Consider the following 27,961-nt stretch of genomic DNA (forward strand, 5'->3'; position numbering starts at 1 on the left):
TCATTGCGCGATCCTGAATCGCACTTTGCCTGTTTTTTATTTTAACATGTTATCAACACAACTATATAATTTATGGAAGGGTTCATGATTTTTAGCAACAAGCTGCGTTTAATAAAAGTTGTAAAATCTCTAGCAGACTTTATACGCCAGAAATACGCCCTTGATGCAGAACTTTCTCCGTTTTTTGGAAGCCGAAAAATTCGAATATAAAAGATTTTGTTCTATTAGTCATTCTTCAAAACCGTGAGCACCATTTTCGCCTTATTGTTCTGCATGCCCTGATAATCGACCAAATCCGGATGGTAAGATTTCATATGAGTCTTCCAACTGACCCTCTGATTGAACTGCTTATTGCATAAAGTGCAACTGAATCTTTTCAACTCGCTATGAATCCACATGTGCTGGACCAGGTTCTTCTTCCGCGGGAACGATTTCGAGCAAACCGGGCAAGGGAACAACTTTTCCTTTGTATGAATCACTCTATGGTTCTCCAAATTGCGTTTCGTGTCGAACTTGAGCCCGCAACACGTGCATACAAAATTGTCGTCCGTGTGCAAAATTTTAAAATGAACTCTATACTTTTTTCTGTCCGGGAAAACTTCCCCGCATTCTGGACAAACGTAAGTCCTTTTTGGAGCACCGTGGACTTCGGATAGATGCGTCTGTTTAATCGTCCAGCTGAGAAATCTTTCGCCGCAAATGTGGCACAAGTGTGACCAGCATCTCTTCGAACCGCTCAAATGGTCTCTCTTCTCCGTTAACGAATTGAAAGTCTTTTTGCATTTTCTGCATATTCTCTCCTGTCCCGTGTGGGAGTATGTTATGTGATGCTTCAAGGTTGTAATCGTCGCGTAGGATTTGCCACATGCCTCGCAGGTGTATTTTAGGAAATGCGACTGGGTATGTCGACTCAGCTGTCTGAGGCACAGGGATTTCGAGTAACAGATCGCGCAGGCCAGCTTGTCTTTTTCCAATTTGAATGGTTGCATGCCGAGTTCGAAGGATAAGTCGATCGGTTGTTCGTGTTTATGGTACAAGTGCTGGGCGACGTCTTCGAGTTTCTCGAACGGCTCCGTGCAAAGCCGGCACTGTAGTTCGGTACAGTCCACTTTGATGAAGCCCTCGTGGCAGTGGACGAACGCCATTCGCACATTGAAGGTCTGGTGCTCTTCGTCCATGTGCTTTCTGTACATAGTGGGGTCGTCGTAACTCTCCCCGCAGTACACACAAACCATGGAATCCTCGGGAAGCCTGAACGGGTAGGCTGTGGTTAACCTCACGATATACTCCGCGTTGCGCCGCGCCATGTAATACGCATCACTTTTGTCTAGAACAAAAAGAAATGCCCTTGGTCATTCACTTGTTCGTTTCCAAACCAAACTGTTACTTAGTTCTTCCTCTTCCAGCATTTCCGTTTTAATATGTTCTAGTGCTAAATGGGATTAGTTAAAATGATATGTGAATGCTTGTATTAATTTAAATTCGTTTTAATTTTTTGTTCCCTTATCCGTTCTTCATTCTGTATGGCCATCCCTTATATGTCCGAAATGATTGAATAATCGAGTAAATCTAGGTAATAGTCAAAAAGTGTAAACTAAATTAAAAGACGACTTAACCGTTAGTAATTCATGATTCAAAAAGATTGAATTCGTATTAAAGCCAACTTGTAGCTTTTGTGAATCTGGTCTGGGAAGCAGTTCTATTGAAAAGAGTGAGCAAGAATTTCTAGGAGTTATTACTAAATATGAAATATTGGTTGCAAAAATTAGACCTTGGCTAATATAAAATAGAAACTGGGTAATAAAAATATAGAAAAGTAGTAAGTAATAATATACGAGACCCTATTTGCCATCGTGTTTGACGATTAATAAAACATTCTAATATCTAAATATATACAACGAAAAAGTGACTGACTGACTGATCTATCAACGCACAGCTCAAACTACTGGATGGATCGGGCTGAAATTTAGCATGCAGTTAGCTATTATGACGTAGGCATCCTCTAAGAAAGGGTTTTTGAAAATTCAACCCCTAAGGGGGTGAAATAGAGGTTTGAAATTTGTGTAGACCACGCGGACGAAGTCGCGAGCATAAGCTAATTCTAAAATATACTGAAACATTTTTTTCTAATAGAGCACGTAAAGTTAACCTTGCATTGACAATACATTTATCCTCCATTTTACCCCTAATTTTATTTCAGAAACCCATTCAAATAATTTACGTACAATAAAATCTGCTGCCAAATCACATTTCGTCCTTCACCGCACCATCAGGTCAGAAATTGACCAGCTCTGGGTGGTAATGCTTCATATGAGTCTTCCAACTGACACGCTGGTTGAACTGCCGGTTGCAGAGGGTGCACTCGAATCGCTTGTATTCACTGTGAACCCAACTGTGCTGAGCCAAGTTCTTCTTCCTCGAAAACGTTTTGGAGCAAACCGGGCACGGAAACGATTTCTCCTTCGTATGAATCACCACATGTTCCGCGAGATTGCGTTTCGAATCAAACTTGAGCTTACAAAACGAGCACGAGTACGTATCGTTCGTGTGAGATAGGATGAAATGAGCTTTATAGTGATGCCACTTGTCGAAAACTTGGCCGCAATCCGGGCAAGTGTAAGTCCTTGGAGCTTGACCGTGAGCTTCTCTCATGTGGTCTCCTTTAATCCTTCTAGTAAGGAATCTTTGTCCGCACTGAGGGCACGAGAACGGCCAGCACTTGGGGGAGTCCACGACGTGTTTCCTTCGCTCCTGGACGGATATGAAACTCTTCTTGCACTTTATACAGATTTTAAAATCGCTGTGCGCGTACTGAATGTGTCGTTGCAAGTTCTCCTTATTGATGTATGACTTGCCGCACGTTTCGCAAGTGTACTTGTGGTAGTGGCAGCTGGTGTGGCGACTGAGCTCGCGCAGGCTCGGCAATTTTATTTTGCAAAGCGCGCAAACCCATTTCTCTGGACCTAGTTTGAACATCTGCATCCCGATTTCGACGTTGAGGTTGACGTCTTTGCCGTGCTCCTGGGCTATATGTTGCGCGATCAACGGGATGTTGTCAAACGGCTGATCGCAGATCCTGCACGCCAGCTCGCTACAGTCCACCTTGAGGAACTCTGTGTAGTTGTTGGGGGTGTGCGCGAAGGCGGTATCCACGTTGAAGGTCTTGTGCTCATCCCTCATGTGCTGCCGGTAAGCGGCCGGGTCCTCCACCTGCTCGCAGCAGTACACGCAAACCATGGAATTACTGGGTATCCTAAACGGATACATTGTCGTGTATTTCAAAACTACCTTAGCGTTGCGACGTGCCGTGATTAACCAATCCACTGCTAGAACAAAGAGAAACAAAGCTCTGTTCACTATATGTCACTTTTAGTGTCTTAATTGGGTACGGGTAGTCTGTTTAATTTGGGGGTAAGAATAAGGTAGAGCCTCCCAGGCCATCGGGTATCTTTGGAAGATCCCCCAAACAAAAAAAAGAAGATGCTATTTTTACAAAGATTGTTACGTTCTTCAAGATTTTTTATATTATTTTTCCATTTAGTAGATAGATTTAAAGTTGTATTATATGGCTGTAGCCTCTAGAAAAATTCCTGCGCTTATAAAAATATAGAAAAGTCAAAAATGGTTTTCCTAATTTTGGCACACTCCAAAATTAGTCTGACTTAAGTCTACTATGGCTGAAGAAATCAATGTGTGAGCGGTATTTTCTTTGGCTCGCATATCCTATCGACCAATGAAAATGTGCCTTTATTGATGGCTGAACAAACCAATGTGTGAGCGGTATTTTCTTTGGCTCGCATATCCTATCGACCAATGAAAATGTGCCATCATTGTTTTTGAAAAAGGTTTATAGGTCACACAATAATAACAATTTAGTTATGAGTTCAGAAATTTATTCATCTAAAATCTTAATAGAGTACAATGAAATTTAATATGGCCGAAAAAGTAGATCGTGCTTTTAAAGGTACAGTTTATGCCGAGAGCGGAAAATTAGATTTGTTTGGTATTTCAATGTTGCTTAAATAAAAAGTTGACATTGAGAAGGCGCATATTTTCATATTATATTTTTTTTATATTAAAAAATGTAAAGTATGCTTCATATTATGTCCACTATGCGTTGTACAATTCCCGGAAAGAAATATTGCAGATTGAACTTTATAAAGAGATAACGGTTTCGTAGAGCGTCGTCTCTGTCGTTGAGACCGACGAAACGTCACATAAGTATCAGTGACAGTGACGACGCTCTACCAAGCCGAAATCTCATTCTAGAGGTCGATGTACATTATTTTATGCCTCGTATAAGTCCCGAAAATTGCTAATGCGCGTGGACGCCATTTTAGTGACGTCAGCACTAGACTGAAGTTTCGAGCTGATGGTATATTTTTATTTAGACTGACGTTAAAACGACGTCATTTCGATGTTAATGAGATATGGTTCCAGCGCAATAGCAATTTGCAGGATTTGTACTGTGTTTCAATTTTACTACACATTGTAAAAGTGTGAAACGAAACGAAAAAGGAGACGCGAGAATATTTGCGCGAATTTGTATCTTACCTAGTTGACATAAAGTTCAGTTTCATTTATATCATTTTACAAGATACGCGTCGCATCTCTTCGACTCAGCTGCAATGTATATTTAGCCTACATCAAGACGTAACAAATTAGCTTCAGACTGAGATCCATACAGCGTACTTTAACTGCTCAGATTTAGCCACAGTTAAACTAGACTGATTTTATATCTCTCACAAATCTGTCTGTTTGTAACTCTGAGTAAAACCTGAGGAAAGCAAAGTACGCAACAGGCCAACATGGCAATCGGGAAGGGAAAGCCCCGCACACCCGCACAGCCCCCGCGCCAAACCCGATAAGAGCGAACGCGGGAGACGTGCAGGTGTGCGGGGCATCCCTCCGCCTTATACCCCGATTGAAAGCTCAACCTGTCGCGGACACTCTATATATTTCTATCTCATAGTCAATCACAAGTTAAAATTCATAATCCTAATCTTTAAATAAAAAAAAACGTACGAGTTATTCTCAAAACGACTACGCGGTATAACTAACGTGCGTAGATAAGTGCCGTTTATACCGCGACCGACAAATGAATTTCATGCCGCAATGTTTGCACACCACGCAATCCTTGGAATGCTTCAGCTTGAAATGTTGGTAGTACGCGCTTCCTTTGCTAAAGGTTATGTTACAGTCGGCACAACGGTCTATACGCTTGCTCTGGCCGTGTTCCGTCTCCATATGACGCTTCCTGATCTTCCAATCGTGGAATCTCTCTGGACATTTGGAGCAGCAGTACGGCATACACGACTTTTCAGTCCTTCTGTGTTTCTCCTTGGCCTCCATGTTCGGGAAAACTTTGCCACATCTTCGACAAGACACTTTATACTCCTGGTGTTTTGAACGTACGTGCCTCAGCAATCCGGTGGTTGCAATGTAGCTTTTCCCACAAAAATGGCATACGTAGCTCAAGAAATGAGTGATTGTATGACGATTGAGATGGAAGAGGGACGGGCAACTCTTGGCACACACTACGCAATTGAAGGAATCCTTGCGCAGGACGTACGGCATGACTCCAAGTCGCGCGTTCAAGTCTATAGCTTGCTCGTGTATGGTTTTCAAATGATCAGCGACACTTTCTAGAGTTTCAAAACGTTGCACGCATAATCTACAGGTTAGATTTGTTAGGTCGGCTTTAATAAATTCGAGCTTGGGCAGGTTGTAGAACGCGACTTTCTCGTTGAAGTGCGTATGCTCGGAGTCCATATGTTGCCTGAACATGTCAGGGTCCTCGTACAGTTCCTGGCAGTAGACGCACACTATGCACTTATCGTTCACCCGGAAGGGGTAGGCGGTCGTACATTTTATGATGGTACCAGCGTTTTCTCGCGCAGGGTCGGACCATTCGTCTAAAACAAAAAAAGACCGCTATACCGACTGCATGACATTCCATATTTTTGGGGGCATTGGATCACATTCTTTGTATATTTCCAACGTTATATTTCCACGGCGTTATTGCTATGATTACCCTGCTATGCTTACATAATGTACGACATAGTTTATAGGGACAGAAGGGTTGACTCATTTTTTTCGCGAAGCGCGGAAATGCAGCCAGTATTCTTGGCACCATTCCACGGGGATATGACTTGGACAGTAATTAGATTATTGTAGACTATCTATGCGTTGTAACAAAAAAAGTCACACAAAGCATGCTCACAGCGTTTCCGCCATTTAATTCCGTAAATTCCAAAGATCTGGTTTTTCTACATTCGAAACGACATTCCACATCCCAGAACCAAGCTAAAAGCTTATTCTAGAAGCAGACACGATAAAAGGAGGAATGTCAGTTTGCACCGGGAGTTGTGAGTTACTTTTTCTGTCCGTCTGTCTGGCAGAATTTCCGAACCGAAATTCTTCATCATGATCAACCCATTGCCGGCTCACTACTGAGCACAGTCCACCACGCTGGCCAAGTGCGGATTGGCAGACGTACACACTTTGAGAACATTATTGAAAACTTTCAGACATGCCGGTTTCCTCACGATGTTTTCCTTCATCGTTAAAGCAAGTGATGCTTAATTGCATAAAATTAAAGATGCGTGCTCGGGATCGAATCCCCGATCTCTCGAGTAGGCGGACATCTTAGCCACAAATTATGCCACCGAAAAGTCGCGATTTATTTTATTAGGGTCTTTAACTCGTTAGCGCCTTATCTTAAGATAAAATATACCTTAATAGGTAGAGTAGTAATACCGGATGGTATTAGGAATATCTACCCTCATCTGTTATTTAATTGTGATAGAGAATATGGTACAAAATGTGTAGATTGATACATCGCACATAGGTTGCCTAGCTAAATCACGTGTCAATGATGTTAGAAAAAAAATTTTTTTTCGATCAACTTCCCTTATTAGTTATTTATGAAAGTCGAGCATCAGCTGAAAGATACCCCAAGGAGTTGAAAAAACCAAAAATTGCCTAGTTTCCCTCCGCGCAAATATGTAATATTTTATAATAAAACCCCACAAACAATTTTAGACTTGCCTTTAAACAAGTTTAAAAATTCTATTAAAAGTATGCTCTTAAAAAAAGCATATTATTATACAGTGGAAGACTATGTAAATGATAAGAAAGCTTGGATTTGACTCGCTCCAGCAATGCTGCACGGGGCTGCAATAGCTTGTACAGTATGGTATAATAATATTGTAAATTGATCACTTGAAAAGAGCAACCGCCGAGTTTCTTGCTGGTTTTTCTCGGTAGGAACGGCATTGCGAACCAGTGGTAAATTAAACTAAGCCTCAATTTAAGCCTCAATAGCTCAACCGGTATAGGAGTGGACTGAAAACCGAAAGGTCGACGGTTCAAATCCCGCCCGTTGAACTATTGTCGTACCTACTCCTAGCACAAGCCTGACGCTTAATTAGAGAGGAAAGGGGAATATTAGTCATTTAATATGGCTAATATTCTTTTAAAAAACTAGTTAACGATTCAAAAGCACTTGTAATAAGTCTACTTGAATAAAAATATATTCTATTCTATTCTATGGGGTCTAGATAGCCCTGCACAGCCGCCAAAAACCATGAAGAATAAAGGGGTTGTGTATGTCTATCATTTCATCGAGGAGCCCTTGCTACGATCTTCCAGTAATTTAAAGTACTAAAAACAAGTTAACTTGCTTAGTTAGTTATCTTGGCTGAAATTCATAGTTATCGACATAATAAAAAACGATAGAGTTAATCTAAATTATGAGCTAATTGAAAATAATTACCAAGCGAAATTGTCGAACGAGTGAATAGATTGCAATACTTAGACAAACAATTTCGATTCGTAATTAATTCTTGATAGTATTTATCAGAATTTTATGGACGAAGCGTATGTTTTTGGATGGCAACAAATTAAACCTTTTGCAAATAGATAAAATTTGACAGACCTCAATTTAGTTCTGTACTCAAAGGCTGCTGAGAAGCAAGGCGAGACTGTCGCTTTTAGGTTGCATGTCCACTAAGGCGAACCGAAGACCAAAGCAGAGTTCAGCAGACCAACCAGTGGCCCTACCGCGGTTGTTTGACAGCTACAATGTCACGATCGCAATCATCTCTGATTGGTTAATGCTCGCTCACTATTGGCCTCAATGCATTGTTGCTCATTGTTGCAACAAGAATCGCACAAATTCAGCCAATCGCCCTACTGATCATTAATCGGTGACACAAGAATGTTATCATGTCCGTCGTCGTCGTCGTCCCCCCCCCCCCCCCCCCCCCCCCCCCACGTTAAAAACCAACACGCCCAATCTCAGTTGTTTGAGCTACGTTAATATGATAGTCGATCATCAGTTTCCTCCTTTTAAATATATAAATATCTAGATACGTCATAGATTCAAAATCTTTCAAAACAGCTAACTTTTGAATATTATCATTAATTGTTCAATTTAATAATAAATTACAATAATTAATTAGCTGCCGAAATTAAATAACCAATGTATATGTCAATAAGTGACTTACAGCCGTATTCAGAGTCACTTAATCGTTACTAAGTTTAGTTAAAACGAGACAGAGCTATATCTCTCACATAAATCTGTCTCGTTTTAACCCAATTTTGAGTAACGATTAGCGACTCTGAGACTCTGTTAGCCGTCGTAATGCGTCATAAAATACAATATAACGCGTAAAATTTAACCCCTCACGCGCCATTTTAACTTTTTGTATCAAATTTCGTGTCAAAAGTACGATTTCAGTCCTTATTTTAAAAGTGAACCGTACTTCTGACATGACAATTGACCCTTAGAGCTAAAATGGCGCGTGAGGAGTCACTTTTTACGGACTATACAGTTTCTGACAAATAACGTTGCTAGGTAACTTATCGACAGATAATTTTTGTATTATTTAAAGTGTTGCTAATGGTGATAATTATTACAACTTAAAAGTAAAGCTACTAGGGTTCCAAACGCGCCTTGCTCTGGGAAGAAGCCCACAACAAACTCAATCGGGTACACAAAGTAAAGAATAGGTGAAATTCGTCCATAAAATTCTTTCAAAATAAGACCTCTCAGGTCACAAAGCATGGAAACGTCTATTTTACTGTCAATTTTCATTTACAGTTCTTGCAATTCACGAAGGCGAGTGAATTTTACTTGTGGTGACGTCGTTTACATGGGCAATGCGTAAGTGTGCGTGCATGTCGGACCAATCAGTCGCGAGCAAGCGCTGTCAAACGCACACATTTAGTGTACCTTACGTATACCGATACGACTTAAACGCAAGCATGAGTCGGTGGCCTTCGTGTAATGCAAGAACTATATCAAATATGTATATCTATCAATAATATCAATAATATCATGTGGAATTTTATAATAAAATTTTAGACTTGCCTTTACACAAGTTTAAAAAATGTGTTAAAAGTATGCTCCTAAAAAAAGCATATTATACAGTCGCAGACTATGTAAACGATAAAAAAGCTTGGATTTGACTCGCTCCAGCAATGCACGGGGCTGCAATGGCTTGTATAGTACGGTATAATAACATTGTAAATTGAAAAATTAAAAAGAGCAACCGCCGAGTTTCTTGCTGGTTCTTCTCGGTAGGAACAGCATTCCGAACCAGTGGTAAATTAAAACTACCTGACTATTCATAAGCACTTTTAAAAAGTTTACATAAATAAAAAAACATTCTATTCTATTCTATTCTATTCTATAAATCACAGGATTTTATTTCAGTATTTTCAAATTATGTCTAATATCTACCACACCGACTTACCTGACAATATGAGTAGTAATTATAGTTATTTATATTTCCGAGTTTTAAAGTCTATACTCTATCAGCGGAAAAAACGCGTATAACGCTCTCTCTGTTACGTAATAAGTAATAACACACAAATGATAGAGTAAAAGCCGCCGTCTAAAAGTATTTACTTGTAATTGTATGTTACAAGTAGCGCGCGTCTATATTATGTAGAACTAAGGGTGAAAACCACTGAAAACAAACGAGTTCAAGGAATGGGGCAAAATGAAAAACCAAATTGTTCATTTCATTTTTTGCCAAACAGAAATATAACAATTAACGTGAAACTAAACAAAAATTAATCTTTATTCTTAAATAGAATAATTATTAATTTAAATTTAGAAATTATAAAATTCCAAATCCCTGCCAGGAATCGAACCCGGGATCTCCCACTAATAAAACCACAGCGCTTACCACTGCGCCAGGGAGGTCGTCGTCAGACCTTTCTAGTGCGAGTTCGCCATTCAAGCAATGAAACCCGAATAGGAAAGTTCAGATACAAGTTAGCCCTTAACTGCAATCTCACCTGGTGGTAAGTGATGATGCAGTCTAAGATGGGAGCGGGTTAACCTGGAAGGAGTTTGGGAGTTTTCATTAAACCTTTCGATTCGTATAGTACCGAAACGCTAAATCGCTTGGCGGCATGATTTTGCCGGTAAGGTCGTAACTAGCCACGGCCGAAGCCTCCCACCAGACAAATCGGCATAGTGAAATCGTAATCACAACCGGTTGCCGTACAAGTCTAGAAGTACTTAAAAGACCCCAAAAAAAATCGTAAAAAAAATACGAAAAATAACACCTTTTTTAGGGTTCCGTAGTAATTTTAATACTAAAACGTATTGAATAATTAATTATTTGCGCTAAGACGTGTCCATGCTTAAAAATTAAAATTAGGTACACACTAAACATGCATTTCATAAAAACATTGTCAGTTTTTGTGCTGTGCTACACAATAGGGTATTTTACCCATTTTTGAATGTCTCAATTTGCTCCTAAAGTGATAATATAGTCAAAAAGTTTTATTCAATCTACTAGCTGATGCCCGCGACTTTACGGGTGGATTGAGGTTTTTAAAAATCCCGTGGGAACTCTTTACGGGATAAAAAGTAGCCTATGTCCTTTCCCGGGATGTAAGCTAACTCTGTACCAAATTTCATCAAAATCGACTAAACTGAAAAGTCGGCCGTGAAAAGCTAGCAGACAGACAGACACACTTTCGTATTTATACTATTAGTATGGATAAGTGCAATAAAAATGCATTTAAATTTCACATGTCAAATTTCACCGCGAAAACGCTACCCGCCATCTTTTTAAGTTCATGAGCTGTCATGACGTCACACGGATTGGTAAGCAACGGTGTTTTCTTAGTGAAATACATAACAATGTGAATCCATGTGACGTCACAGTCGGAATTAACATGGGGGCGTTTTGAATGTTTGTAGAACAGATTAAAAAAGGGAAATCATTACAATGATAAAACTATCTTGTATCTATCTTGTTTAAACATTTTTTAGATTTTTCTCTCTAGTAATCTTCTAGGTGAACGCGTCCCATTTTAGGCCACATCATCACTTTCCATCAGGTGTGATTGTGGATAAGCGTTTGCCTGTTATTTAAAAAAAAGACACCAATGCTCTCTGGAACATATAGCGCGCACCACGGAAAATCTGCGTACGTTTTTTTTCGCAAAATCTAAACTATAGAACTACATAGAAGTGCGCGCACTGAGAAATTTGCGGATTTTAAAACACAGCGCCGAAAATAGTTAAACATGTTCTATCTTAGGCTAAGCGCGCACTGCGATGCGATTTTTTTCCGCATGTTCAATGCGAAATTTAACCGCAATGCGAATATTATTCCTACGCGCACCATGATTTATTTTCGCACCACGAAAGATAGGGAGCCGAAATAAGTGAATACTGTACCAACATGAACAGGACGTTAGACGAACATTTAAAATAAATTATATCAAATAGAGTGAACATCTAAATATGGATTCAAAAAGAAAATATGCATAATTTACTACTTAATATTACATAAAAGGATTGCGATTTTTTCCGCAGTGCGCGGGACTCAAGTATTTTTCAATATAACACAAAAATTCTTACGAATTCGCATCGCACCGCAATTGCGAATATTAATCGCATGCGATTTTTTTTCGCAGTGCGTGGATGCTTTGTATTTTAATGGTTCACAGATTTGCGATTTTTTTTCGCAACGATTTATTTTCGTTGTGCGCGCTTAGCCTTAGACTGCATTTCTGCTAAATTTAATGTAGGTTCTCAAATAAAATATACTAGCCGAAACCCGCAATTTCGTCCGTTTTTCAAAAAACCCGTAGGAACTCTTTGGTTTTTCAGAATAAAGAGTATTTCGTATCCGTCTTTATCGTATTTATAATACTACTAGCCTTATGCCTGCGACTGCGTCCGTGTGGACTACACAAATTTCAAACCCCTATTTTACACCCTTAGTAGTTTTTACGCTGATCAGTGATTGCTCTGTTTCAGTGTGATTAAGGGACAAGAAACACACTTTCGCACTTATAATACGGTTAGTGGTGTAAATGCTGTGCGTGTGTGTGTGTGTTTTTTGTGATTACAGCACAAAACCTGACAATTTACCGTCGACTAAGAGCGTTGCTATGAATTGCATGAATCACATTTTCATCACTACAAAATTATTATCCTCAAAAGGAAAAACGGAGCCCTTATAGGATCACAATTTGTTGTCTGTCTGTCAAGAAACCTACAGGGTGCTTCCCGTTGACTTAGAATCATAAAATTTGGCTGGTGGGTAAGTCTTATTGCAGACATAAGTGGAAAAATCTGAAAACCGTGAATTTGTGGTTACATCACACAAAAAATTAAATTGTGATCATGAACTAATTAGTATTTTCAATTTTCAAAATACGATAACTATATCAAGTGGGGTATCATCATGAAAGGTCTTCACCTGTGCATTCTAAAACAGATTTTTATAGTCATCATAGTTTTTTATGTATGGTGCATAATGTCGAAAAAATACGACTGTAGTACGGAACCCTCGGTGCGCGAGCTATACCTCTCACATAAATCTGTCTCGTTTTAACTCGATCTTTAGTCTGAGCAAAGTCAAAGTACGCTCTATAGATCTCCGCCTTAGTCAAGATTACTCAAAAACAATTCACAGCAACCTCCTTAATAGACGTTAGATATAAAAAAATCTAGATGCCTACCTTTTTTCTTCTTGGGCTCGGGTTTCTCCTTGCTCGACGTGGCTATTTGTTTGCTTTTGGACTTTTTCGAGGACTGCGACTTGATTTTGGACGAGGACTTCCTCTTGGCGGTGATCTTAGCGTTGTCCAGCAAGTCCAGCACATCAACTGCCTCCTTTTTGGGTATTTTACTGGCTAGTTTCGTTAGGGGCTGGTCGTCAACTAAAATGGAAATCACGAATTAGTTTTATCCATCTAAATATATAAAAGGAAAAGGTGACTGACTGACTGATCTATTAACGCACAGCTCAAACTGCTAGACGGATCGGGCTGAAATTTGGCATGCAGATAGCTATTATGACGTAGCCATCCGCTAAGAAAGGATTTTTGAAAATTTAACCCCTAAGGGGGTGAAATAGGGGTTTGACATTTGTGTAGTCCACGCGGACGAAGTCGCGAGCATAAGCTAGTTCTGATACAAGTGTCTTGATTTGTTTATACACGGTGTTACCAGTACGCTGGCAAAAACGAAGACAGGTGATAGTACTGATGATTACTGATAGGATACCACAAAAAACGCGAAAAATAAATAAAAAGATATCCTATTTTTTGTAAAGGTTCACGATATATTGCAAATAAAACATCTGACTGACGCTACAGGTCAACGAACGTTGCGTAAGTAGGCCACTCGGAGCCAATACCGCGTCGCATATGTTTTTATGGTTTTTTTTTATTGTTCAGATACAAGTTAGCCCTTGATTGCAATCTCACCTGGTATGGCAGTTTTTAGGGTTTCGTAGCCAAATGGCAAATAGATTCGTCATGTCTGTCTGTCTGTTTGTCCGTCTGTCCGTCCGTATGTCACAGCCACTGTTTTCCGAAACTATAAGAGCTATACTGTTGAAACTTGATAAGTAGGTGTATTCTGTGAACCGCATTAAGATTTTCACACAAAAATAGAAAAAAAAAAACAATAAATTTTGGGGGTTCTCCATACTTAGAACTGAAACTCAAAATTTTTTTTTTCATAAACCCATATATCTATGGATAGGTCTTAAAAAATGATATTGAGGTTTCTAATATAATTTTTTTGAATTGGTTTGAACGAGATCTAGTAAGTAGTTTTTGATTTATCGTGAAAAATGTCGATAAAATACGATTGTACTACGGAACCCTCTGCGCCAGTCTGATTCGGACTTGGCCGGTTTTTTATTAAACCCATGCCCCCTTGGTTTCTACACGGCATCGTACCGGAACGCTAAATCGCATGGCGGTAACTAGCCATGGCTGAAGCCTCCTACCAGACCAGATCGAAAATTTAGAAATTATGAAATTCCAAACCCATACCAGAAATCGATAGTTCAGTCGCTGAAGTATCGGCGCCATATGTTCAGCAGGTGTGTCGCTACCCTTAGTCTTCGGTGTCAAGCTGTTCTAGGTCATCTTGAGCATTTTTAGGGTTCCGTACCTCAAAAGAAAAAAGCGGAACCCTTATGGGATCACTTTGTTGTCTGTCTGTCGGTCTGTCAAGAAACCTACAAGGTACTTCCCATTTACCTAGAGTCATGAAATTTGACAGGTAGGAGGGTCTTATAGCAGACATTAGATGAAAGATCTGAAAACCGTGAATTTGTGGTTACATCACACAAAAAAAGATTAAATTGTGGTCATGAATTAAAAATTAGTATTTTCCATTTCAAAGTAAGATAACTATATCAAGTGGGGTATCATTATGAAAGGGCTTTGCCTGTGCATTTCAAAACAGATTTTTATTTATTTTTATGCATCATAGTCTTTGAATTATCGTGCCAAATGTCGAAAAAATACGACTGTAATAGGGAACCCTCGTTGCGTGAGCCTGACTCGCACTTGGCCGGTTTTTCTGAAGATCAACACCTCAAAAGCTTGCAGGGTGATAATTTGCTTCCTTGACAAAACGACATAATACAATTTTCGGCGAATATTCTTTAAAAAAATGTACTCACGATCGTCGTAGTCGTCATCGTCGCCGAAGTCGGGCGCGTCGTCGAAGTCGTCGTCGCTGTGCCTCTTCTCCTCCTTCATCACCATCTCCACTTTGACCTCCTTGTCCAGTTCCAACACCGCTGCCAATCAAACATTTATTTATTTACTGGTACTAATTCTGAGCCCAACCAAATTTTAGAGTATTCCCATCCTCTGCTTACTAATGTAATATGAAAAGGACAGACGCAGTTTGACAGTTTTAAATTTAATTTTTAGATGGTAAAGCCCGTGATTTTAGCGCACAGTCGCGAGCCTACTGTTTAAATTTGTAGCGTGCACTAAAATTTAGAGTCTTTAAATGTACAGTTCATGTTCTGTCCCTTTTAAGCATTGTTAAAAAGAAAAGGATGCAGATACTCTAAATTTAGTTTAGAGAAAGACAACAGAATCGGTGCCAGTAGCTTATGCTTGTGACTTATATTTAGAAGACAGGATGATGCCCGCGACTTTGGCCGCGTGGATTTAGATTTTTAAAAATCCCGTGGGAACTCTGATTTTCCGGGATAAAAAGTAGCCTATGGGCTTCCCCAGGATGCAAGCTACCTCTGTGCGAAATTTTATTAAAATCGGTTGAACGGATGGGCCGTGAAAAGCTAGCAGACAGACAGACTGGTCATTCACACTTGGCCAGCATGGTAGATTATGGTCACAACCCTTCTCATTCTGAAAGGAGACATGCTCATGATCATATTGATCATGATGATGACGATGACACATGTGGATCTTCCTTTAGACTTCTGGAGGTCTAAATGAAGTATTCAGACCCTGGGGTCTGAACACATCACCCAGGCTCAGGCCCTAGTTTCAAGGACTCACCTTGCAGGTCACTGAGCGCAGTGACAGGGTCCAGGCAGCTCATGAAGGTCTTCTCGCACTCCTGCACTTGGCGCTTGAAGTCGGCCGCATCCCGCAACCGTGCGATACAGGGCTCGCAGATCAGACGGCTCTGACTGTTGGGGCCACCAGACTTAGAGTATGATATCTGTGGACATAGATTTACAGTCAAGCCACACAATGTAATAAATAGTTTAGATAGATAGATGAAAAAATATTAAATAACTATTACAGAAACTAAAACTAAAAAATAATTGTATGCAAAGGCGGCCTTATTGCTCACAGCAATCTCTACCAGGCAACCTTTGTTGAAAGGAGAAACTAGGTGTGTTGGATAGTGCTTACGTTGGATAGTAGTTTAGATAATAAATTTAGAACAGAACTTACTAGAATTAATTTAAAAATATAGTTAAGATCCTATTTTATTAACAAATTGTAAGAGCCCCATTTTTGAATTATAATAAGTGTTTCTATAAACTCTAATCAAAACACAGCTCAAACTACTGGACGGATTGGGGTGAAATTTGGCATGCAGATAGCTATTACGACGTACGCATCAGCTAAAAAAGGATTTCTGAAAATTCAACCCCTAAGGGTGAAATAGGGGTTTGAAATTTGTGTAGTCCTCAAAGTCAAAGTCAAATGATTTATTCAAAATAGGTAATAAATTACTCTTATTGATGGTCTGGTATGGTGTTAGATTTGTAAGATATAGTGGTGATAATTATTACGCAAACTTAAAACTAAAGCTACGAGGGTTCCAAACGCGCCCAGGTCTGAGAAGAGCCCACAACAAACTCAGCCGGGTATTCTTTTTATTATCACCACTTTACAAAATTATTGAAACTTATTAGAACTATCACAAAGTCGTTAAGCAACTCATTCCCAAGCTTGCTTATCCTCGCGGACGAAGTCGCGGGAATTAGCTAGTAAACTTTAAATGTAGATCAATATCTACGACCAGTAACTAGGTAGGTACCTACTGTCATATGAATTGCATCAGAACAACCAGAGGTAAATTCTGACCAATCAGTTTCCAACAAAGAATCATATTCAGAATAGGTACCCATTGAGTGAGTATACCTACAGAAAACCGCTTGTTCAAGCTTCCTCTCTGGTCTACTCTGTGTTTCTAGTGCGAGTTCGCCATTCAAGCAATGAAACCCGAATACAATGGTTTTTCGAGCATATGAATAAGAAAGTTCAGACGCAAGTTAGCCCTTGACTGCAATCTCACCTGGTGGTAAGTGATGATGCAGTCTAAGATGGAAGCGGGCTAACTTGGAAGGGTTAACGCAGTTTTTGTTACACCCTTTCTACACAGCATTGAACGCTAAATCGCTTGGCGGCACGCCTCCTCCCAGACCGGAGAAAATTTAGAAATTATAAAATTCTTCTGCCGGGAATCGAACCCAGGTCCTCCCACTAATAAGACCACTGCGCCAGCGAGGTCTTCACAAAGACCAGGCATTGAAGATACAAAACAGGCTTGATACACATAGAGAAAGGCCGCATCGATTTTATAAGCCAACCAAATTCAGAGGACACCCAAACAAACGCTGCGGTAATATAAAAACAAATCCATTCTACTCGGTCGGATTATACACCCAAAATGTAGAAAATGGACGCCATGTTCCATAGTGTGAAAAGGAACTATTTTAAACTTACAGACAAATCGAAGGTCTCTGATAACATCTCGGAGTACACTTCCCGTTTCCCCATCCAGAAATATTCAGTTGAAATGTCCTTATAACACCCTTCCGAAAGGCAACAACGGCACACAGTTGGCCCGGGACGCCAATCGGAAGTTTTCGCAGCCATTTCTGTATCAGCACTTATAACACACAAAATATAACTATCACATACTATTATAAAGCCTAATTAATATTAAATATCTATTATAAGCCGCAAATAGACACTTTTCTTGTAATCATCGCGAAATAATGCGAAATTAAAATTAAACAAGCGACGATCTTCCATCAGCGTTTCACAAATAAATGCCATAGACAAATTGATTGAAATATAGAGCCTATAGAGGAGCAAGCCAGAGAGCTTTTTAATTCAAACAATGCTGAGACCGCCCGGACCGCCCTGATGAGCGAGGTTACCTGACCGGACGTGTATTGTACATTCAACCAAATGTACCTATATGGCTCCAATACCTTCCGGTAGCCTGACCGTACCGTACCGGATGAAAAAACCTGACGTATATTCCCGTCCTTATTAACATATACATTCGTGGCTGAGACAGATTGTCGATTTACCAAGCAACTGGAAAAAACTTGGATGGAAAAACCAAATCAAAAGAGTAGCTAAAATCTATACCGCAGCACAGTATAGAACTTATTGTTGAAACTTGTTGCAGAAACTTGTTGCTAAAACTTGTTGATGAAACTTGTTGCATAAACTTATTGCGGAAACTTGTTACAGAAACTTATTGCGGTAACTTGTTTACGAAACTTGTTGTGAAAACTTACTGACGAAACTTGTTGCCAAAACTTATTGCAGAAACTAGTTGCGGAAACTTGTTGACGAAACTTGTTGCAGAAACTTTTTGTGTAAACTTGTTGACGAAACTTGTTGCTGAAACCTGTTAACGAAACTTTTTGTTGAAACTTGTTGCAGAAACTTATGCAGAAACTTGCTGCGGAAAGTCAACGAAACTTGTTAACGAAATAACTAACTGCCAGCAAATAAAATCTCCTCAATTTTAGGGAATATATTAAAAACGTCAATGTGGAAAATCTATGAGTCTTAACTTATTTTAAGAATAAGAAATTAGGAAAACCGTCCCTGTTTCCACATCGAGAAAGATTAATAAAAACTATTGACAGCGTGACACTTCACAAGCTGGCGGCAGTTAGGGTTGCCAGGCGTCCGGATAAAGCCGGACATAGGTAGGCTTTTTGATTGTGTGTCCGGCCAAAATAAACGGTGTCCGGCTTGTCCAGCTTTTGAGCAAACGCAGGCGCAGGCGAGTCACCTAGGAGCCGAGGGAGTCGGTCGCTCCCGCAGCCGGCAGTGCCGCCCAACAACAAGATTTATGACAATAATAAAAAAAGCTTGATTTTACATACAACAACAAACACAACAAAAACAAGAACAACAAAGAAGAAAGAAGAAAAAAGAATTTGTTTTTTAAAACAAGAGTGAATAGGCATCTTCTGGGTAAACGCGTCCCATCTTAGGCCACATCATCACTTCCCATCAGGTGTGATTGTGTGTGTGTGAAAAAAAATAAAAAATAAAAACAATTTGTTTGTCGTACCTACCTATTACTACTAATACAAAAAATCCTCAATAATGTAGGGTGTCCGGCCTTTCTACCCAAATGTCCGGCCAAACTGGCAACCCTAGCGGCAGCTCATGATCGATCAATAAAAATAGGTTAAGTGGGTTCTGACTTCCGTTTCATCGTAGAAGAATACCTACTTTTGAGAGCCTTAACCCTAAAAATATATAGCGTCATCTAACGCTACAAAACTACGTCTAAGTTTGTAAGTAAAGACATCTAGCGGTAGACTTTAACCTATCTCTTTAAAATATTTTTTTCAAACTTACTATTTTGGACGGACGGACAGCGGAGTCTTAGTAATAGGGTCCCGTTGGCACCCTTGAGTACGGAACCCTAAAAATGGGTTAAGTAATAAAAGTAAATTTAAGATTCCTGTTGTTTTATTTAATTTCTTTATTACATGATGCCCACAACGTGCTGTGGTATTAGACTTTAGTATTTAGGTCCCGTGGGAACTCTTTTCCGGGATAAAACAGACAGACAGACTACAAAGTGATGATATAAGGGTTCCGTTTTTCCTTTTGAGGTACGGAACCCTAAAAATAGCTTATCCGTCTCCAGGATATAAGCGTTTTGGTACCTTTTGTCAAAATAGATTACAGTGCGACAAGGCTATCTTGGCGCGTGGCAAAAATCGGAACTAACGTTGCCGTCAAGTGTCCCCTTTGTGCTTGTTTGAATATTCTATGAATATTCTAAGCTTTGTTCTTGTTTGTTCTCCAACAGCGCCCCCCTGTCAATGTCATTCAAGTGCCAAGAGAGGCTTGTCGCACTGTAAATGATGCAAGATGATGGATCCTTGAAAATCCTGTAGATTTTTTTAGGGTTGACACAAAAATTATTCGATTTCATAATTATTTTATTATGATGATATTTTTTACAAATATATACAATAATTACAGTTCTACTTAATTTACTATTCACTAGGTTTTATACACATATAATTTATAGCCTACTAGACGAAGCCTGCGGCTTCGCCCGCGTGGATTTAGGTTTTCTATGAATCCCGATGGGAACTCTTTGATTTCCCGGGATAAAAAGTAACCTATGCTAGTCCCCAGGTGAAACTATCTCTATACCAAATTTCGTTAAAACCGGTTAAACGGATGGGCTTTTAAAAATGCCGTGGTTGATGTTCCGGGATTAAAAGTAGCTAACTCTTCGCGCAACGTTGTCCTTGTCCCGCTCGATTGGCTTCGCTCAGACCTTGACCACGCACAGCCCTACCGACACTACAATAATTACTCACACATAAAAATCGTGTGCGGACAGGCCAGTGTACCGGTAGTAGTATTCGGTAATTAAATCTTCGCTATTATGGAGTGCCTGAGGATGGCCACCAAAGATCTTACATTACTCGACGTCTTACTCAGGACGTCGAATATCTTAAGAAGATCTCAGCCCCACCCATGCCCACTCCTCTAACCCCCATAACAAAAAAAAGGGTATAGCACTACTGGTAGCTGTCCTCCATATGCAGCGTGGGATGTTGTCTCTTGACGTGGTTCTTCAGACACACATTCTGGCTGTAGGAGGCGGAGCACAGGCCACACTTGTACTTCTTCTCCGCACTGTGTGACTGCATGTGCACCTTCAGCGCTTTCAACCTGGGATAGCTCTTCGCACAATGTTCACATCGGAAGTTCCTTTCCCCAGTGTGTATAGTCATATGCTCCTTTAACTGACCCGGTAGATAGAACCTGAAAAGAAATAAAAGAATAGTTCAGTCACACTTCTTATACACGAAATATGTGAGTGTGACTCATCAGGAAAATAAATTCCTCTTGTGTCACCCAGTCACACTTCTTAAGTAAATATGTGAGTGTGACTCATCAGGAAAATAAAATTCCTCTTGTGTCACACTGAGACTAAAGAGGAATTTTTTATGCACAATATAAAAAAAAACTCGAAAATCGAGTCTGAATCGCGCTTGGCCTATTTTTATTTAAAACTAGCTGCCCTGCCGAACTTCGTTCCGCCTAACAGTCGATTCAAATTTTTTAATGTTTTCTCTCCGTAAGAACCATCCTCGTACTTCAAGGAATATTATAAAAAAAAAAATTAGCGAAATCGGTTCAGCTGTTCTCGAGATTTGCGATGACCAACACTTTTAGTGATTCATTTTTAAGAAAAAAAAATGAATTAAAACATACCTCCTATCACATACATGGCAGAGATGTTTGAAAATCTTCAAATGAGCACTCCTCGTGTGTTCCCTCAACTGTTTTCTACTCTGATAGACTTTATCACAGTCCTTGCATTTAAACAGAAAGTCCTCCTTATGCACCTCTATCATATGCTTGTGTCTCAAGGCGTTAGAAAAAAAAGATTCATCGCACTGCGTACATAGAAACACATCCTCTTTTGTATGGAACCGAGCGATATGTATGGTCATATTGTATTTGCATTTAAACGTTTTACCACACTGCGGACACGTATATATACCTTCGGAGGGTTTATGACTTTTTAAATGGGCTTTCAGGCAACGGTCTTCAAAGTAATGGGTCCCACATATGTGGCATACACACGTGCCGAAGTGCTCTGCCATGTGAAGCCTCAACGGATGGAAGGTTGTGAACACATCGTTACACTCCATACATTTTATGTTCTCGTTGGTCAAACAGTACTTTAGTATGATGATATCGTCTTCGGATGTGTTTGAGTAGAACTTCTTGTCGTGTACTTGGGTTATGTGTGTTTGGAATGTGTTCAAGTCGCTTATTTTTTCATCGCACAGCCGACAGTCGATTCTGTGGAATGGAATAGATATATCTTTATTTGTTTAGCCATGACAAATTGGGTATGTGACTCCAATTTTTTTATTACTTTATTATAAACTAGCTGATGCCCGCTACTTCGTACGCGTGGATTAGGTTTTTAAAAATCCTGTGGGAACTTCTAAATTTCCAGGATAAAAAGTAGCCTATGTCCTTCCTTGCAACCCGGCAAGCTACCTCTGTACCAAATTTCGTCAAAATCGGTTGAACGGTTGAGCCGTGAAAAGCTAGCAGACAGACAAACAGACACACTTTCGCATTTATAATATTAGTATGGACTAGGATAAAAATAATGACGTAAACTGAAAAAAACTAATTAAATCGATCAAATAACAAAAAAGTTATAAGCATTTAAATATTTCTGATTAGACATAGATAGCGATATAGCATTTTGACGTCACACCTTACTAATGCCATAGTAGCTTCGTGCGGTTTCATACAAATTTTCGTTTTGCCAGAAAGGGATAGAAGACCCTCCCACTCCAAAATTAAAATTTTAATATTTTTTTCAGCGTACGTCATTATTTTTATGCTAGTTTATAATAATATTATAAATGCGAAAGATCCTAGTAATAATATTTATCAAATTCAAAAGTAGGAAAATACCCAATTTTGAGAGCATGTTTCCGAAAAGGAGCAATCCTAGATTTAGGGGACAAGATATGAAGCTACAATATCAATTGCCATCGTCAAATCCATTAAAACAGGTCAGAAAGACCAACAGAGTTGTTCACATATGGAATAAATTGCCTAAGGATGTGGTTATGTCAAGTTCTGTTAACCAGTAGGGCGATTGTCTAAAACCTGCATCAATCATTATTACAATCTCAATTGTTCTGATTGGATGAATTTGTGCGATTCTTGTTGCAACAATGCATTGTGGCCAATAGTGAGCGAGCATTAACCAATCAGAGATGATTGCGATCGTGACATTGTAGCTGTCAAACAACCGCGGTAGGGCCACGGATATAGACCGCATCAGCGAAAGCTGCTTAGTCTATTATAAATAAAAAGTGCATGACAGTCTAGTGGTTAAGACATCCACCTGTCTCGTTGGTCTAGGTCTAGCGTGTTTGACTGCGGATTTTTTTTAATTTTTTTTGAGAGCTTTTTAAAAAAAACGGGAATAGAGTGCTTGATACAGCGATTAATTACCTGTAAAAGTCAATTTGACACTTGTTGTTTCTCCGCCTGAAGTTCTCGAGGATGCCCTTGTATTTCCTGATGTCGTGAGTCATCGTGTGTTCCCTCAGCTTGTCGGGGTCGACGAACTTCTGTCTGCAGTATATACAGAGGTAGTTGTTGAAGAACGCGTTGAAGGGACACGCGTAGGAGTTCTCCACTATGGTGACCGCGTTTAGAAGTGATTTGTCCTTTTCGCTGTTCGATTTCATTATTAAGTCTGAAAAAAATAATGTTAGTAAATATAATATTTATTGCACAATATAATATATAACTCCCGCAAATTGCTAATGCGCGTGGCCGTCATTTTAGTGACGTCATCACTAAACTGAAGTTTCGAGCTGATGGTATATTTTTACTTAAATATACGTATGAATTCAAAATAACGTCATTTCGATGTTGATGAGACAAGGTTCCGGCGCAATAGCAATTTGCCGGACTTATATCGTGCAAAAAAAAAACCCGATTACGGAACCCTGGGTGCGCGAGTTTGACTAGCACTTGGCCGGTGTCAAAGTCAGTTAAAAATAGACCTCACCTAGCATTTTGTGAATCTATAGGTTTCTTATCAGTCCCATTTTCTCTCTTCACCTTGTTCACTGCAAATTTTTTTAAATAGACCTCACCTAGCATTTAAAAATAGACCTCACTTAGCATTTAAAAATAGACCTCACTTAGCATTTAAAAATAGACCTCACCTAGCATTTTGTGAATATCTATAGGTTTTTTTTCAGTTCCATTTTCTCTCTTCACCTTGTTCACTGCAATTTTTTTTGACTTGATTCGACTCGATTTTCGTTTCACCGTCGACAATTTTGTCCTCGGGGTGACCTTGTCTTGTTTGATTGACCTCGTCTTTGTCTTCTTCTTGATATCTTCACTTGAAGGCTCTCTTTGTATGCTCACCATTGTATCCATATCTGAAAATAAAAATAAATAATAAAAAAACCGGCCAAGTGCGTGTCAGGCTCGCGCAACAAGGGTTCCGTACTACAGTCGTATTTTTTCGTCATTTTGCACGATAATTCAAAAACTATGATGCATAAAAATAATAAAAAATCTGTTTTAGAATGCACAGGTGAAGACCTTTCATATGATACCCCACTTGATATAGTTATCTTAATTCAAAAATTGAAAATAGTAATTATTAGTTCATGACCACAATTTTTTTTTTGTGTGATCTAACCCTAAATTCACGGTTTTCAGATTTTTCCCCAAATGTCAGCTATAAGATCTACCTACCTGCCAAATTTCATGATTCTAGGTCAACGGGAAGTACCCTGTAGGTTTCTTGACAGACAGACAGACAGACAACAAAGTGATCCTATAAGGGTTCCGTTTTTCCTTTTGAGGTACGGAACCCTAAAAGTGAAACATTTTTCTTATCGTAACCACAAATTCACGGTTTTCGGATTTATTCCTTTACTTGTGCTACTAGACCTACCTACAGTACGCGACCGAAAGTAATGTACATCGGCCTTTAGAATGACATTTCGGCTTTATAGAGCGTTTTCTCTGTCACTCATACCTATATGACGTTTTGTCGGTCTCAACGACAGGGACAACGCTCTACAAATTTCCCATCTCCTTCTAAAGGTCAATGTACATTACTTTCGGCCGCATACTGTACCTTCCAAATTTCATGATTCTAGATTAAATGGGCAGTACAGGTTTTTTTTCACTGCCACGGGATTTTTAAAAAACCTAATTCCAAGCTATCGAAAAGCATATAAAAGGGAAAAGTGACTGACTGACTGACTGATTTATCAACTACACAGCTCAAACTACTGGACGGATCGGGCTGAAATTTGGCATGCAGATAGCTATTATGACGTAGGCGTCCGCTAAGAAAGGATTTTTGAAAATTTAACCCGTAAGTGGGTAAAATAGAGGTTTGAAATTTGTGTAGTCCACGCGGATGAAGTCGCGAGCATAAGCTAATATAGTATAAATACCACTATAGTCATGGTCCGACATGGAGTCGTCCTCGGCTTTGCCAGTCACTTCCAACTCCAGCTCCACTTTGATGGGTTTCTTCTCTTCTTTTATTTCTATTTGTTTCTTATCTGAAAATGAATGAATAGATAGATAACTGCTGACAGAACAGATTTGCATCTATCAGTTTTGTGACACATGAGATACAATGTGACAAATATGGGACAAAGTAACACTCACCTTCCTGCAGTTGTACCAAAGAAGTGAGAAGTTTCTCCTCACAAAGCATCACTTGCTGACAGAACAGATTTGCTTTTTACAGTCTTGTAACACATGTGGCATATGTGATAAATATGAGGCTCACTTTCTTGTGGTTGTATGTACAAAAGAGGTGAGAAGATTCTCCTCACATTGTAGCACTTGGAGGTGGAACAGACTCACAACTCTCAGTCTTGTGACACATGAGGTACAATGTGACAAATATGGGACAAAGTAACACTCACCTTCCTGCAGTTGTACCAAAGATGTGAGAAGTTTCTCCTCACAAAGCAGCACTTGCTGACAGAACAGATTTGTATCTCTCAGTCTTGTGACACATGAGATACAATGTGACAAATATGGGACAAAGTAACACTCACCTTCCTGCAGTTGTACCAAAGAAGTAAGAAGCTTCTCCTCACACTGCAGCACTTGTTGACGGAACAGATTCGCATCTCTAAGTCTTGTGACACATGTGGCACATATCAGTCTCTCTGCAGCCTCCCCATCCATGTTTGACAACTGTACAAACATATCACTGATTTAATACAAACTAGCAACCCCTTCCAGCTTCTCACTGGTACCTCATAGCAATTTATGTAGGGATCTCTAATTTATGTAAATATATTTAACAAAAAGACTGACTGATTGATCTATCAACGCACAACTCAAACTACTACACGGCGATTGTCTAAAACCTGCATCAATCATTATTACAATCTCAATTGTTCTGATTGGCTGAATTTGTGCGATTCTTGTTGCAACAATGCATTGTGGCCAATGGTGAGCGAGCATTAATCAATCAGAGATGATTGCGATCGTGACATTGTAGCTGTCAAACAACCTCGGTAGGGCCCCTGAACGATTCAGGCTGAAATTTGGCATGTGATAGCTATTATGACGTAGGCATCCGCTAAGAAAGGAGTTTTGAAAATTCAACCCTTAAGGGGGTGAAATAGGGGTTCAAAATTTGTGTAGGCCACGCGGACAAAGTCGCAGGCATAAGCTAGTTGAATATAAAATATAGCCTATGTCTCTCAGGAATAATGTATATTTCTACTGGTGAAAGAATTTTTAAATTGGTTCAGTAGTTTCAGAGATTACTTCCTACTTACAAACTTTACCACTTTATAATATTAGTATCTAGATAAAACATACCATTATGTCAATCATTTAGTTTACTTTCCAATAGCAGCCAATCTCAATGGGACTAATCATAAAATAAAATAAAATAAAAATCTTACATATAAACTTTTACAAGTACTTAGGAATAGTCGGATGCATCTACCATAGATGCAGGAATTTACAAATAGAAATAAAAGGAGTACCTAAGCTTTTACCTTCTTTCGTGTTTAGTTTGTACCCTCAGTATAAATGCAAAAGTGTGTGTTTGTTTGATGGTTTTTTGGTATATCCTTCAATCACATCGCAACGGTTTTTTTTATTTATTTTTTATCCAGGTAGGTACAAGTTAGCCCTTGACTGCAATCTCACCTGGTGGTAAGTGAAGATGCAGTCTAAGATGATAGCGGGCTAACCTGGAAGGGGTATGGCAGTTTTTATTAAACCCATACCCCTTTTGTTTCTACACGGCATCGTACCGGAACGCTAAATCGCTTGGCGGCACGGCTTTGCCAGTAGGGTGGTAACTAGCCACGGCCGAAGCCTCCCACCAGACCAGACCGGACATTTAGAAATTATAAAATTCCAAATATACGGTGCTACGGATTGACGTGATTTTTTGCATGGGTATAGATAAAGACCTGGAGAGTGACTACTTTTTATCCCGGAAAGCCAAAGAGTTCCCATAGGATTATTAAAAAACCTAATTCCACGCGGACGAAGTCGTGGGCATTAGCTTTTTGTAGTTACTTTTAAGATTTCTTTTTGTAACCTATTATTTGTGTTTTGTGGTGCAATAAAAGAATATACATGTGCAAAATGTTTACGCCAATCCATTGCTCGTATCCGTGGCGATATAATAGAAAGACAAACCAAACAAACAAACACACTTTCGCATTTCATTATATGGTATGGTATGGTATGGTTCATTATATAGCATGTCTTTTTTTGAAGATGCTTTTAATAGATTTTGAAACTTGTGTAAATCAAATTCATTGTGGGATCGACCCCAGACACCCTTAGTAATTCCAGGACCTTTAAAGAGGAGTCGTGGTCAGCATTTACCACGAAATCATAGCCGTCCGACTACTGTCTGATGTCTCTTATACATAAACTACTATAAGTCACGCACCATTGCTATCGCTAGATACCTAAGTTTAGACCATAATACTAACCACTAAGCCAAAGCAGTCGACGAACATATCAGAGTAAACCTCCTTCTGCCCGAGCCAGGAGTATTCAGCGTTTAGAAGCCTGCATTTCTTCTCAAAACCACAACACCTGCATACGCCTGCGTCGACAACTGGCCCTTTGCTTTTCAAATCACTCATTTTAAGCTTTGCTTTACTGCTGTGCGGACATCTTGTAAGCAGAGTTTTATTATAGCTTACAAATGTACAAGTAGAAAATAATAATAATAGAAGTAATAGATCAAAACACTAAAAAATAAAATCAAAACCTTCACTTCCGAGGAATTCAACAAAGAGCATGAGCATGATCACGGACCAATAACATATAGGATACCTACATGATGTCTGGCACAGACCAATAA

At 39.4% G+C, this 27,961-nt stretch overlaps 2 protein-coding genes across 24 annotated transcripts in view; both read right to left on the bottom strand.

Moving 5' to 3' along the window:
• LOC117994121 (zinc finger protein 260-like) overlaps positions 1-17,834 on the bottom strand; it is a 63,677-nt gene extending 45,843 nt beyond the window's left edge. For 17 of the 21 annotated variants that reach the window (XM_069507687.1, XM_069507681.1, XM_069507682.1 and 14 more), the window contains exons 1-4: positions 17,509-17,834; positions 15,823-15,988; positions 14,967-15,086; positions 13,003-13,203 (exon numbers count right to left, since the gene is read on the bottom strand). In XM_069507687.1, coding sequence (XP_069363788.1) covers positions 13,003-13,203; positions 14,967-15,086; positions 15,823-15,988; positions 17,509-17,661 — 640 coding nt within the window. In that variant the 5' untranslated portion in view covers positions 17,662-17,834. Of the gene's footprint in view, positions 1-42; positions 1,328-2,225; positions 3,327-4,933; positions 5,916-13,002; positions 13,204-14,966; positions 15,087-15,822; positions 15,989-17,508 lie in introns of those variants that run through there. The other 4 variants (XM_069507685.1, XM_034982390.2, XM_034982387.2 and 1 more) reach the window with 4 other exon arrangements.
• Positions 17,835-20,166: 2,332 nt separating this feature from the next.
• On the bottom strand, positions 20,167-27,882 carry LOC117994471 (gastrula zinc finger protein XlCGF46.1-like). Of its 3 annotated transcripts, XM_069507745.1 has the most exons (7): positions 27,585-27,882; positions 25,668-25,809; positions 25,050-25,160; positions 23,793-24,014; positions 23,068-23,314; positions 21,289-21,885; positions 20,167-20,835 (listed from the first exon to the last, which is right to left on the bottom strand). In XM_069507745.1, exons 1-7 carry the CDS (start codon positions 27,738-27,740, stop codon positions 20,589-20,591), a joined length of 1,722 nt encoding a protein of 573 aa, XP_069363846.1. In that variant the 5' UTR covers positions 27,741-27,882; the 3' UTR covers positions 20,167-20,588. The 3 variants fall into 3 exon arrangements, with proteins under 3 accessions (XP_069363846.1, XP_034838287.2, XP_069363847.1); XM_034982396.2 differs by lacking the exons at positions 25,668-25,809; positions 27,585-27,882 and adding an exon at positions 25,533-25,629; XM_069507746.1 differs by lacking the exons at positions 25,668-25,809; positions 27,585-27,882 and adding an exon at positions 25,270-25,389.
• Positions 27,883-27,961: the final 79 nt, after the last annotated feature.

Source organism: Maniola hyperantus, chromosome 26, assembly GCF_902806685.2.
Source record: "Maniola hyperantus chromosome 26, iAphHyp1.2, whole genome shotgun sequence".
In the NCBI taxonomy this organism is placed as follows: Eukaryota; Metazoa; Arthropoda; class Insecta; order Lepidoptera; family Nymphalidae; genus Maniola; species Maniola hyperantus.

Coding starts and splice junctions, on each gene's coding strand:
- LOC117994471 (XM_069507745.1), bottom strand. CDS start 27,740: ATGAGTGATTTGAAAAGCAAAGGGCCAGTTGTCGACGCAGGCGTATGC. Junction 24,015..25,049: donor GTCGGACCATGACTATAGTG/GTATTTATACTA, acceptor TTTTATTTTCAG/ATATGGATACAATGGTGAGC. Junction 21,886..23,067: donor TGTCAAATTGACTTTTACAG/GTAATTAATCGC, acceptor TCCATTCCACAG/AATCGACTGTCGGCTGTGCG.